General features: G+C 43.9%; 1 protein-coding gene across 5 annotated transcripts; it reads right to left on the minus strand.

Moving 5' to 3' along the window:
* Positions 1-433: 433 nt before the first annotated feature.
* Positions 434-13,915, minus strand: fbxl4 (F-box and leucine-rich repeat protein 4). 5 transcript variants are annotated; one of them, XM_030102056.1, is made up of 10 exons: positions 13,866-13,882; positions 13,703-13,763; positions 11,826-12,463; positions 10,452-10,788; positions 7,583-7,827; positions 7,153-7,366; positions 5,846-5,917; positions 4,104-4,228; positions 3,783-3,970; positions 434-2,778 (listed from the first exon to the last, which is right to left on the minus strand). In XM_030102056.1, the coding sequence occupies exons 3-10, from the start codon at positions 12,320-12,322 to the stop codon at positions 2,615-2,617; spliced, it is 1,842 nt and encodes a 613-aa protein (XP_029957916.1). In that variant the 5' UTR covers positions 12,323-12,463; positions 13,703-13,763; positions 13,866-13,882; the 3' UTR covers positions 434-2,614. The 5 variants fall into 5 exon arrangements, with proteins under 5 accessions (XP_029957916.1, XP_029957915.1, XP_029957914.1 ...); XM_030102055.1 differs by having other exon boundaries at positions 13,703-13,915; XM_030102054.1 differs by having other exon boundaries at positions 13,599-13,915.
* Between the last annotated feature and the right edge of the window lie 481 nt (positions 13,916-14,396).

The following is a 14,396-nucleotide window of genomic DNA, read 5'->3' on the forward strand; positions in this document are numbered from 1 at the left end:
CTAGAGGACAATGTGGCCCATTTTTAACTCAGAATTATTTCTTGTTGATTTTACTGTAATATTTAAAGGCATTTCTGCACTGCAGCAGACTTATTCACCATGCTCTTTTTTTTTCGAAGGGATCACTCAGAAATGACTGTGATCCAGACGGGAATAAATACAGTGAAGGGAACTGCTGACACATAAAAATCAAATATACAACCAATACCAGTAGTGTATTACCAGGGAGGAGCTCAGAGTAGAGCCGCTACTCCTCCACATCGAGAGGGGCCAGCTGAGGTGGCTCGGGCATCTGTTCAGGATGCCTCCTGGACGCCTCCCTGGGGAGGTGTTCCGGACATGTCCCACCGGGAGGAGACCCCGGGGACGACCCAGGACACGCTGGAGAGACTATGTCTCTCGGCTGGCCTGGGAACGCCTTGGGATCCTCCCAGAGGAGCTGGAGGAAGTGTCTGGGGACAGGGAAGTCTGGGCATCCCTGCTGAGACTGCTGCCCCGCGACCCGGCCCCGGATAAGCGGTAGAAAATGGATGGATGGATGGATACCAGTAATGTGATATAATCTTTTATAAATATTTCCAGTTTTTGTGCAAAGCTAGGCTAAAAAAAAAAAAAAGCAAAACAAAAAAATCACACACTCCTCTCCCAAAAACATAAAATTCTAAGTCTAATGGTGAATTACTGGTTCTGCATGAAGTGCATAAATACAGGTTCAGCACACAGGGAAATATAAATAAATTACTTTGCATATTAATTACCATGGCTGTCACACATTATATGGCATCAAACTGTTCTAATATCGTTGTGAGACCGTTTTGTGCATCACTTTGGTTGAGGGCAGTAAAAGCAAAGCACTTCACTACAATCTAGACCACGAGGACGTCACACCACATTCAAACAGGAGTATAAGGCACAAATATCGACAAGTAGCATGTGCTTCAACAAAATCTTCAAGTTCTCTTCACAAAAAGAAAAGAAATGCTTTTCAAGCACTTCTGCCACAATGTGGCTTGATGTTTTACAAAAATTAAATAATCAGCAATGGCGTGAATATTTTCAAAATTAAAACGATGTGAAACTCAAAAACCCAATTAGCTGTATAGAGTCTCAGTAATTTTGTCTCAGTAAAATCAGACCACAGCAATACTGAAGGCCGTTTAACCTGTCGGTTCCGACCATGAACAAGCCCGTTGTGCTGGTTTTAAGAGTAAAACCAAGGTTTAAAAAAAAAAAAAAAAAAAATTGTGATGACAAGGAGTTACATAACCCCTGAGTTTGAGGATAAATACTGAGGTCACATATTGTGTTTACACTGTGATCATTTCAGCAAACTTTCAAAGTCCTCCTCAAAAACAGAACTTTATTTTAGTACGTCAAGTCACCATCTGTGGGCAAATAACCCCGCGTGAACGACAGGAAGAGCACTGATGTAGTTAAAGCATCGTGGAATCTGTCAATTTCTGTTCATTTTAGAGACAAAAGTGTCTAAAACATCACTGGAAATGAAACGACCCGAACAATTACCAGGCCTATGAAGTTAAAACCTGAAAGAAATACCCTGTTCAAACAGAGAAGATTTTATATCAGACCTGAAACTGCTGAGTTTGGTTCACACGACCAACAGAAGAACCATCTTTACCAAAAGCGTTGAAACATGGAGGGAAACTACAGCACAGAGACCACAGCTGGGAAACATTCAGCCCCAAAATCAGGTTTTCTGGGTTTATCGTGTTTACAAACACATCTACAGCAGGTATAGTTGTACCACAGACTCTTTTGATTACTTTTAAATGTGAATCATCCGGTTTTGACTGTAACCACTAGAATTACAAATGTGTGTCTACACTGACTAGATTTTAAGTCGCAAATCTTAATTTCAAATATGCTTTTGTTTAATTTTTTCTTGGACGCTTTCTGAGCGCTATCAATGAGTCCAGTGTGTCGTGAGTATATATATGATGGTGTGCTTACTGTCTTTATTTATGAATTTTCAGCAACACTAAATAAGTTGTCACGTTTGCATTAACTTACTCTGCAGGTTGTTTTCACCTTTAAAGTCCAAGATACCTTCGAACACAACAGCAATCACGTGTGATTTCTTTAAAAATGCTTTAAATAAAACTGTGTGGGGGCTTCCGAGGGGCCCTGGACCGGACATTTAATGTCCCACGTCCCGACAAGGCACCGAGTCTTTCCCAACCCTTTCCAGTCCAGGTACGTTTTCTGTCAAGACATTACTCACAAAAGTCACCGACTCTGCGTTTTGTTTGGCAAATAAAAAATTGAAGTGGTGTTTCATGTTGTGGGAAGATGTAACTGCAACAACCCTGATTTCAAGTGTTCATCAAATAACAACAACAACCAAAAAAGTCTCACAATCTGTAATCCCGTGTGGAGGAGTGCAGTGAGTAAATCCAGAGAAGCTCCTCACCGAGTCCCAGCTCTCTATTTACTGGCTACGCCGTGCAGATCTGGCCTGCGATACCGGCGAAGGCAGGCCTGCAATCTCCCCCCCTCATCTGACACGCGTCTGAATCGGAGGCGGTTATCTGCTGGAGAGCACCTCCCCCCGCATCGCCGGCTCGCCGCGGCGGGAAATGAAGCGGCGCCGGGGTCAGTGGGTGAAGCTTTTCTTGATGGCCACGTTGGGGAAGAGGCCGGAGAGCTCCTGGACGACCCGGACGTCTATCTGCGAGCAGAAGGACACGTCCAGGAGGACGATCCGGGGACACGACTGAAGGAGCTTCTTCAGCGAGGCGGAGCTGACGAGGCGGGTACCTGCACGTTTTGATGAATCCCCGCAGGGCGAGAAAGACACGCAGAGAGCGTTAATGCATTTTTATACAACGGGGAATTAACAACTGTGATTCCTCAATTTAACATGCTGCTTAATTTACTGCACTTTCACAATGACACGCTCACCAAGACTCATTCTCCAACAAACAAACTGATTCATGTGCAGAAGCCCAAAAAGTGGCAGATCAGCAGAGCTAGCCTGAATGACACTCACGCTCCTGCTGTCAAACGCATCAACTTATGCGACTGGAGCTCCGGTGTCGCTGCCACCGCACGCTGCTGCAACTTTGCTTAGTCTGCAATATTTTATTCATGTCAATACTAAGCAGATTGTTTGGGTTTCTGTTTGCAGTGAACTTGATTTTTTTTATTTATTTATTTTTTTTTTTCAAAGTTTAAACTGAAAACTTGGTCATGCCACAAACTGAGCTAAGACAGCGGGGCACTGTGAGCGGACCACAGCAATACCAGCACTGCTTTCATGGTCTCTTACTGGTGAATGGATAACTAACAAGACTGTTGATTGATTTATTTATGTTCAAATTAACCAAAAAAAGCTAAAGAAAGACTAAAACACAGTCATGTAAGAAGTGGGTGTCATAATGAAACAGGGACATGCATTAACGCCACTTTAATACTCAATATTTAGGAGAATAAGTGTTGAAATGAAGCAATTACACCACTAAAACTAAGATTTGAGCTTCTCTGTGAAAGTTTGGCTTTAAAGTGAAACCAAGTTGCCCTGCTCAATGTTAAAAATTGCTTCCAACCCTTTTTATGAATATCATTACATGTAGTGCAATGCCTTATTTCTCTGCTTTCTGCTTGTGTTTGAATTTTCCACATGAAATAAATGCATTTCTAATTATGGCTTATAAGACTCTCGCCTGTCAAATCCTGTCAGTGGTGACAGGATGGGAATATAAAAGAGTCCGGGCGCTGACAATAAATCCCCTCACCTACGTGCATGTCAGACCAGAGCTTACCCAGGATGTCGAGGTGCTGCAGCGAGGGGCAGCCGGCGGCCAGCTCCTCGATGTCCGAGTCGCACACGGTGCGGTTGGCGGTGAGGAAGAGCTTTCGCAGTCGCGGCAGGCTGCGGGCGAGGTGCTGGAAACAGCCGGTGCTGCTCTGCAGCGTGGGACACCAGCCCAGGTCCAGCTCCTCCAACATCCTGAAACGCCGCGGAGCACGCGGGAAGAGAGTGAAGATGCAACGAAACACAAACGCTGACAGGGCAGATGGATTTAGACCTGATACTCTGAGTATATTGACATTGTGGAAAGTGCATCAAAGTTGTTTCTGACCTGCATCCAGACACGAGCTCGGCCAGGCCTCGATCGGTCAGGTTTCTGCAGCGCCACAGGTCCAGGGAGCACAGCGAGCGGCAGCGAGCGGCCAGCATGCTGGCCACTACGTCGTAGTCCTCAATCTGAAGAAGAGACGGCACTTAGTGCTGTTTCCTCCCTCCTGTGTGTCACAGACTAACGACCGCCGAGGCTCTCAGAGAATCTGCGGAAGGTCATCACCTGCAGCTCTGCACCAAACTGCCGCGGCAGATTCAGATGTCATGGTTTGTGAATGATTACAGTGTTTTAGCAATCATTTAATAAAGCTGAGGTTGTGTGATCTTTTCCCTCTGTGGAGTGTCACTCTGTCACAGTCAGTCTTTTCAAAATGTGCCTTGAGGAAGTCATCCAGGTCTGAGAGAAAAGACGCTGTGAGCCCAAATTAAGTCATGATTGAGTCAGTGTGCAGTCATTTCCCTCCGACTGTCACTCTTGTGTATATTGAACAAACTTTTGAATTGTTGTGGTAATAAGAAGATGATTAGCTCAGTATTGGCTGACTTGTGACACGTAACCCGACTTCTTCAAGAGCGAACGAGAACAAAGCAGCAGCGGAGAAAGTAAAAAAGAAAAACTCTCCCAAACTGATTTGTGTTTGCAGGGCTGTTATTGTTCTTTGGTGTCAGGTAATGTTGGCCATATTTCCTCCTTTTATCCAAAGATGAAAGCAAAGAAATGCAATTAACAGCTCAACAGCCAATGCAGAGCAACCTAACCCTCAGAAATGACAGCAGACGGGGCATTTCCCGAGTCAGCCGTGGATGGATGTTCAAACTTTGGCTGGAAGAGTCTTTATGCGGCTCCATTGCCAAATGTTGCATAACTTCACTTCTAATGATGACAGCCAAGCCTTAAGAAAAGAGGCAGGAACAACTGCTGGATTTTCTTTCACCTTTACTCTGCTGCATCCATTAGTTTTATGATTCTTCTGGTCATTTCGGTGAGTTAGAAATTAAATATTTAGACAAAGAGCAATCTGTGCTAACAACAATATTCTGAAAATTCACTAAAAAGAGCTTTGATAAGTTTGTATTTGAGGTGAAAAGATAAAATTAATATTAAATTTTAAATGCCGTTATCCAGCACGGGGCAGTCAGCAGATCATCATTAAGGGAAAATATCTGCTGTAACACAGACGGCTATAAAGACAGGAAAACATTCAGCCGGGGATAAAAAGACGTACCTGCCGGTGCTGCTAAACCTTAAGAGCTCGAAAACTACAAGAATGATAGTCTGCTGTTTCACACTTCACTTTTTCTAAATATTAAACAGTATGTTATAATGAGAGTGACAAGTTGTAAAGAGTCAACCAAGCAAACTGTCTTCACTCACATTGTTTTTAACTACAGCCTTGACAAACACGAGTGAGCTTTCAGCAATATCATTATTTAAAAGTATAAGTTAAAAACTAGAACTATGTAGTTAAACATTTCAACAGACTAACTGTTCCTACATGACTGTAGGTTTTTCTACTCTTGTTTTGAGAAGTTACTCATAAATTACAGTAACCACAAATACGTCACAGCTGAACCATGTTGTGGTGAGAGTGAACACATATTTTCATCCAAAGAGAGTCGACAGAGTCATCACAGCCATTAGGAGCGGCTTTGTTTAGTCTGAGTGAGCCCTCGCTGTTCCGTCTGCCGTCGTCCACACAGAGGGCCGTTTGCAGTTTAACTGTGTGTTTGTGTTCTTCTCACCCGGACGCAGCTGCCCAGGTTGAGGTGTCTGAGCTCCATGCAGAAAGTCAGAATGCTCAGGATGGCCGTTTGCTGCAAGACAAACACAAACAAAAAGGCTGATAACGCACCCCGAAACAAAGTGTAATTACTGCAAATGCTGAATACTCCAAATTTGGGAATACTAAAGCGATTGTGATTGAAAAAACTTGCCTGGACCCATCAACAACATGAACTATGTTCAAGCAACCTTTACCAGCCCGGTCATGTCATCCAGAGCTCCTTCTGAGCGGTTTCTCGTCTGCTCTCTGTCCCGTGTTCAGTATTAGTGGGAATTTAATATTGTGCTGAGGATAATTTTTACACCTCCTGGTAGACAGAAGCAAAGTCAGGACACACAAACCTCCAGCGGCTCTTCAGCTCCACTGGAGAGACGGGAATTTGATGCTGCAACTGCCAACACGTGTACCTCAGCGGCAGGAGAAAAGTGGCAGACATGAAAGTGAAAGCCTCGTGTGTATGTGTGTGTGTGCATCCGTGTGCGTGTGTGCGCGCGCGCTCGACTCGTTCTCTGGCATCTTTTTAAACGCCTCTCTGCGGCGAGCTAGCCATTTAATTAGAGTGGTGACAGGGTAATGACAGCTGAGATGTCGGGGCCCCGACGTGCGCACACAGCTCGCTCTGTCTGTCCGGGCGTAAACAACCTGCAGCACGCCGCCTGGCTCCGCCGCGGGAAACTCGACACTGCCTCCTGCGCCGCAACGCCGCCGCGAAACGCGACAAACACCGGAGAAATGCTGAGGCGCAACACCAGAACACAAGACTGTGGTTTTTACAAGGCCGACACGCCTGGACCTGAACACAAGGCTGAGAGTTGACTCAGGTCATGAAACAAAACAACAATAGAGAGCAGCTGCGGAGCGAAAACCATCACAGGGAAGTCTTACATTACAGAAATGATGATACTCTGCTTGAATCAAGTCATTTCTTTAGGACATCTGTATTTGTTTGTCTTCAAACTCACTAATTTCAAGACTTTCAGAGTTCACCATGGACAGGCCACCAGTCCATCAGGGCAAACACAAAGTAAATGTCATAAATTAGAAATGTCTTTGGACAGAAACTGATCATTTTCTCACTGTGATGGAAGCGTGCCGACCACTAAATCACCGTGTGGCCCACAGATGCAGTGAATTATCCCATTTGAAGGCAGGGCACGACGTGGACCATTCACTAGTCCATCAGCTCATCGTCAGTTACACAACATCTCAGACAGAGAACATGCAAACTCCGATCAGTTTCTCTGATACTCTGCTGATCACACCCACCTCTATCTTCGTGCGGTAGAGCACCAGCCTGCGGAGGCGTGTGAGCTTGGAGATGTGGGTGAAGGCCTGTGGGTGGAGACGATCGCAGGAGGACAGGTTGAGCTCCTGCAGTCTGGGACACGTCTGAGAGATGACCTCCAGACAGGCTTCGTTCAGGAAGTGGCAGCATGACATTTCCAGGCAGACCAGGCTGAGCCCGCAGGCCTTCATGAAACTGAGGGGAGGAGAAGGAAGAGGAAATCAGTCACATTTTGTGCGCCTTTATGATCATTTGCTCAAGTTTTGTTATTAATTACAACAAGTGTTCAGTTTTTTTTTTTTAATCCCAATTTGTTTCTCCTTCAAAACTGCTTGTACTTGTGATTATTTCCTACTTTTCCAAGGTCGTCTCCGTGTTTTGTCGTGCTTGTGACCCACTGCTAAGCCTGACCTGCTGAAGCCCGTCAGGGTGAGCGCTCCGCGGTTGCCAGTCCAGGACAGGTTGAGCCTCTGGAGGAGGGTGCAGCGGCTCTGCAGGTGTCCCAGGGAGGCGTCACTCAGCCGGGCCCAGTAGGGCTGCAGACTCAGCTGGGTGTACTGCAGCGGGTCGCAGCAGTGCTGGTGCAGGAGCTTACAGCTCTGGGCCAGACGGCAGAGGTCTGGCAGGGTCAGGTGGCTCAATATCAGCTGGATGAGCTGCAGACGGAAGACGGGGAGAGAGGTTAGGAGAGGGGAAAAAAGGAGAGGGGAAGACGAAGGAGGGGAGAAGGGAACAAACAGAGAGAAGAGACGAAACGTGTTACGTCTGCTGCGAGAACACAGCAGAGAGACACGGAGCATTAAAGAGCAGTGGAGCCCAGTGGAGGAGAGAAAACAGAGTGGAGTGGGGAATGTTAATTGCGTCCCCTCTGTCAGGCAGATCTAAATAGTGGTTATCTGGGACACAAAGCACTGATAGCAGGATCAGTGGCGAGGTGAGTCGGCTTGTTTTGCACTCTGTGCGTGCTCCTCTCAAAGAAAAAGAATGACTCCGCCTGTGTGTGTGTTGCTGTGAATTAACAATACGCTGTGTTCAAGCGGGTATCAGCTGACAGATAATAGCTATATTGTGTTTCTGAAACTACCGCACGGCGGTTGTGAAGACTGCTGTTAATGGCAGCGGTTTGGAGCAGAGATAAGACGACGAATATCAAGAGAGGAGCCAGTGTTTTGAAGCTCGCCTCAGACAACATGATACCGTCTTCCCGACATGAAAATGACTCTGTTCCAGCCTGTCTCCGAGCCACGACGTTCACGCGTCTGAGAGGAAAGCTGGTATAGGCAGTGCACATATGTACAGGGGACCTAAAATAATGAGAAGACTACAGGCTGGCGAACAACAATGTAAACAACAAACAACCTAAATCGCTGAATATAATCAGCTCAGCAAATGTTTTATGAGGGACGTTATGCAAACAGCGTCTCTGTTACAGTTCTAGGATGATAGCAGGAACTTTTGATAAGTTAAAGCAAATTTCAATGTAACTTATAAGATTTTCTTAAGAGATGAAAGTCAGTCGGGACCTTCTCAGGTGACAAAATGTACAGAAGCTGTACATCAGTGGAATTAAAAACAAAAGAACCTTTGGCTCCAGCCTTAGTGGTGCATTCATTAGAGACTGAGAAATAGGTCAAATCCACCTGAACATGGTCAAAGTGAGTGAATCTGGTAGAAGTTGGATCTCCCTTTCTGTTCAAGGTCTTTTTATTGTTTTTCAGATTAAATCGAATACACACAAATTAACATAAACATAGGTAAAATAATTTTATTTTCTGAGGGGGCGGAACACAACCTCCCTTCACATTCAAACAGAACCAAACCCCAACCCCAGCTCACACAGTTTTCTGTGCAGAAAATAAAATGCCTCACTTTAATCGAGGTTATGCCAACAAGCATGTTTGGGTTTTTTTTATTTTCCTTTTCTTCCTTTCCTTTTTTTTTCTTCTTTTTTTTCTTGCCAGAACTGTCCTGCTGGTTTGTGACTGCAAAGTGGGAATTGGAACCATTCCAACTGGTGTACATCCCACCGGCTGTGAATTGCTGTGAATGCGGCATCAGCCTCAAAAAAATCACCTATGAAACAGAAAATAACATGACTTCTTTTATTCTTGTGCATCTTTAAGTACACCAATGTCCGAGTGATGCCGTGGCCACATGATTTATCGAACAGATATCCTGATTGGTTGGGATCAGGCTGATTTCAGAGTGTCTTAATTGACAGGGAGGTTGAGTAGATCAGTTCAGCCAGTTTTTAAGAATGTTTTCTGACAGCTGCCATAAGCTGAGCGCTGCTTGTAACATACTGCAAACAGCAGAATCACAAACACAGTGGCTAAATGTCAGCAGTGGGGAAACACTTGAAAACAGCAAGTGAAAACAGTTGAGCTGCAGAATGGAAACCAAATGACCTGCGTATGCCACAAGTTTGAGCTTGAAGGCTCCCGCAGTCTGATTAGTAATGCAGATGACTTAATATAGGTGGAGTTTTCCACAAAACAGAACAATAGTGATTTGTATGCTGTGAACATGAAGAGGAGCTTTAATCACTCTGTATAACATGCCGCATGAAGGCAAAAAAATAAAAAAATAAATAAAAATTATGTCTATAACCACGTGACATTTTTAAAGATCTGCAGTGTGTCTGTGTCCTACCATTCATTTTGGAGATTTTATATTTAAGTTAATTTCATAGACAGCTTTCCTGGATCGTTACAACACCATGTAATGACAAAGGAGATTATTTAGAACAAGAAGTGAGCACTATGAGTTTTACTGCAGAGATCTGGAGCTCCAATATTTGCCCCAGGTCACTGCTTGATTTGATTTGGACATTCCTAATTAATAATGCATTCTAGTTGTTCTCTCAAGTGTTTTTTGCTTTTTATTTTCCCAAGAGCAGAAGGAAAGCTGTACTAATCCTGCCTGTTAAGTTAAACTCCGACGACTTAAGAAGACTCCAAGTTGGCTTTTAATACAGCTCAGTGACATGTTAGCATATGCAGTGTTTTAATGTCTTTACTAGCATTGACTCAGTCTAGAAAGCATTTAAATGGTGGGTATATACAGTTCGTCTACAGTGCTGTGATCGGGTGTTAAGTCATGTTCCTATGAATTCACTACACCCTAATGTTTCCACTTTTACTTAGAAAAAAGTACCATAAACACAACTTTCCTCCAGGAGGTCATACTGTTTCAATGTGATCAACTGCAAACCTGTAATTTGTGAGGAGGTGGTTATTCTGGGTGGAAAGTGGAATGCAGCAGAAGTGTCTGTAATCACCTCGTACGGCAGCCTGTCGAAGTATCCATTGCCGGTCTTCTGGGTTTTTCCTTCTGCTCCTTGCCTGAAAGGGCCTCCCAGGTCACACAGCTCCTCCTCGCTGTCGCTCAGGTCGTTGATGTCGATGATCGGCATCTTGTAAAGCGCCAGCATGGGCTTCTCTTTGACCCCCCGCAGGATGACGGCATCCAGCTCGGTGTAGTAGTCCATCAGAGAGCTGTTGACCTCCAGGCGCAGCAGGTTGGTGGGGAAGCTGATGTGCTTGATTTTAGGGGAGAACTGGCGCGCCTGGGGTGTCAGCGCCTTGGTGGGCTCCCCCGACCACAGCACCTCCCACCTGGGCAATAAAAAAAAAAGTGTGGGCCATTTTTTTTCTAACTTACCAATATTACAGTGTAAAGACAGTGTAATACTGAAAGATGTAAGTGACAGCAAGTCTGCTAGAAACGATATTATATCAAATAATTTGTGTTTTAGATAATATAAACACACTTCTCTTCTGATATGAAGACCTCAGTTGACAATTCAACCTACTTGTTACACATCCATACTTCAAACACATGAATCTACCAGAGCAGCTGCTGGTTCAGAGTTTCTAAGTTTGTTCTCAAATATTATGAGCTCTGAATCAAACATTAACTACTATCAAAACAAAACTTCAGGAATCAGCAACCCTGCGCCTCCCTCAGAACCTCACACACCACTGATTTAAAGGAACAACAATAACACATGGATAGCAAATGTTCCCTGATTGACAGTATTTTTCCTCCCGGTTAACAACATGATGTCCAGAACCCTTTGCAGACTTTAAAAACTCACAAGAAGTGAGCTTGATACATACCACAAAAAGTTACAAAATTTCAGACCTTGGAAATTGTCTTTATACATTGTTGAGAGTGAGTGTGTCCAATGTTTGACTGTAATCATTTGGATGTTGTCAACATTTTGAGGAATCCTCATTTTTTTAAAGTCAATGTTCCTCATGTGTTTCACATTATTGTAACACTCAGGTTGTCCATTTATCAATAAAGTAAGCATTTCTTTCTTCAACATATGGTTTTCGAGCAGGTTTTGATTAATATTCTCTCTGTCTCTGCAGGTGATATTGATTCACTGTCTGCACAGATGGACCACCAGGGACTGCAGACTGGTCTTAATCATTGCAGCACACATATTTTCAATAATACAGCTGATAGGTGTGATAAAACAATCATATCTCATGATGGCCTGGATCACTTTTATCTTCTTCTTCTGTTCGTACATGGAGGAACTCAGAATTATACACAGACAGAAGACGGAGGGTGCGGAACGTCATAATATTATACCAAAAAACACAAACATGAAAGTTCTTTTTTTGCAGTGGGCAGCGGTTACCTGACATCGGTCGGGGGGTTCTGAGAGAAGGGATTGTAGGAGCAGGCCAGGATCTGAACGATGGCTCCCGGGTAATAAGTCTCAAACACCTCCACTGCTGTAGGGTAGACAGGCTCCTCAAAGCCCAGCTCGACATAATCCTGGCTGTAGAATCCTTTAGGTGTGCGGCGAAAAGGTCTTGGAGCACTGGCACACTGTTCCCACCATGTCCCGTACGCTCTGAATACAGCGGTTTGGGTGAAGTCACCTGAGCTGGGGTAGACATTGGGTGCCCCTGCCAGGTTCCACATGGTGTAAGACATGCTATTCTCGCTGCCATAGTGGGAGCTGAAGTCCAGTACCTCCTTGGTGTACTGCTCCACCTCCACACTGACTGGCATCGCTGCCCGCTGGCCGGATTCCACAGCCCGCCGACTGGTCAGAGCCTCGCCTCGAGTCCCGCTCCTGGAGCGCCGCCGCAGACAGATATAGTAAAACATGCTCAAGAGGGTTAACATAGGGAACTCTGGGACTGATGGGGGGGCAGTGGGGAGAAACGGAGGCTAGAGGGAGGAAGAGCCTCCACCTAGAGGTAGCACACTGGCTGAAGCGCTGAAAGTGTACAAAGCACAGGCTAGAAGCCCGGCTGCATGCATGACCTGTGGGTTAGGCAGAGACAAACACACAAGAGTGAGAACAGCATGACAGCAGGTCTGAGGTATCATAGAATACAACAGCTGCTTCCTTTTCTTCTAAAATATACTAGATCACGTTAAAGAACATTTTTATCGTCTGCTTTAAGCACAACATGCAGTAATGGCTTATTATTGATGCATGCACATTTCAAGGCTTACTGGGAAGAAGATGACTGTTATGCATCCTAATAACACTACCAATATGTAATTATTAGGTTGTCACATAATCACATTTATAAAGCCATGTGCAAACCTAATTGTATTTTTTTAATCTCTTCAGACAGTTTCAGCATTTATTTGTCCCACATTTACAGGTTTACACATTGCAGATTTTATTGCATCTAAAACCTGTTGCTGTTTGGTGCACAACAACCAAGTGATGTCCTTTTCTTTGTGTTAGTCTGCATCTTACAAAAAACAAGGAAAATAAGATCTACAGAACATAATAAATGTGCCTCCACTTGTAGAAATGTTGAAATACCTGTTGGTTTTAATATGTGTAAGATCACCAGTTAATCTGCAGGCTGCACTGAGCGAGACTTAAAAGGACAACCCGTGATCTGGTTATAAACAAACTCAACAGGTTCAGGAACAAGTATGATTCATCTCATACTGCCCAGTAGTACTATTCAACTATCGATCATGATTGATAAAAGCCTCTCTTTGCTTAAAATGGGATCACTGCTTTGGCATTAATGTTCCTTTTCTTCCTGCTGTTCTTTTTAAATGGCTATAAAATTAACGAATTAGTTTTGTGCCCTGTTAAACTGATAGTCCGATTCAAGCTAGCCAAATCATCCCACAACATTAGCTAACTTCACAGCTTTAAGTTAACGTACATTGAACTCACTGCCATGAAGACACAGCATTCCCGGAGAGCCCGGTTCAAGTAAAAAAAAAAAAAAAAAAAAAAAAATTAAAGTAGCCGTGAGGGGGTGAATTAATCCAGACAGGTGGGTTTCTTCCCCCAGCTGGTGCTGCTGTTAGCCGTGTTAGGTAGCCAGCGTGAGCTAGCTGTGCTAACAACAAGCTTTCAAAACATCCACTGAACCTCACAAAACGAGCATATCAGAAAGAGCGGAATATTATATCAATTTACGATGGACGTAGATCGATATATCCATTCATCGGGGGTATTCTTCTTCTTTTCCTCAAGCTTCATCGGGATATTTCAACAAGATAAACCACATTCTTGACATTTACCTTGTGCTGCCTTCCCCGTCAAATCGGATAACGCAATTATTCAGGCAACAAATCGCATAATCTGGAGCAGAATAAAGGTAATTTCCATTTTCAGCATTGTCACGACATAAAAAATTACTTCAGCTTGTTGTCTGACAAAAAATGAGATAAGAGGAAGTTTGACCTGAGTAATTTGTCACAGTTTCATGTACAATTTCAGACTGAAGAGGTGTAGAAACGGGAAGTCAAAAGTTCCGGATAAACCTGAAGGCCGCACGCTTCTGCGCTGCAAATTATCAACATCCGGTCGGAGCACTTCGAGCGCTAAGGATTGTGGGGAATGCAGTTCATGGAATACGGCCTGCACAATATGTGGCAACCATCAGTCTTCTGAAATCTATATTTATCCTCAGTGAAATAGACAAGTGTAATGTCTTTAAATGTGTTTAAAAAAAGTGTACATCTGATATGGTTAACTGAATATTTCCATCTCCACTAAATTAATCAGAGTTTGTGCAATAGCTTGATGATAGTGATCAGAACAGGAAAGTCATGATTATCGTATTCTATTATTTGTAATGCCATGTAAATAGAACATATTTTTTTTGGAAACTAATGTTTCCATGAAACGGATAGCTGTTGTAAATATCAATGATGAATTTCTGGGCCGCAATTTGGATCTGATGTGTGTCTATAATAAAATATGAAGTTATTT

The sequence above is a fragment of the Salarias fasciatus genome, chromosome 11, assembly GCF_902148845.1.
Source record: "Salarias fasciatus chromosome 11, fSalaFa1.1, whole genome shotgun sequence".
In the NCBI taxonomy this organism is placed as follows: Eukaryota; Metazoa; Chordata; class Actinopteri; order Blenniiformes; family Blenniidae; genus Salarias; species Salarias fasciatus.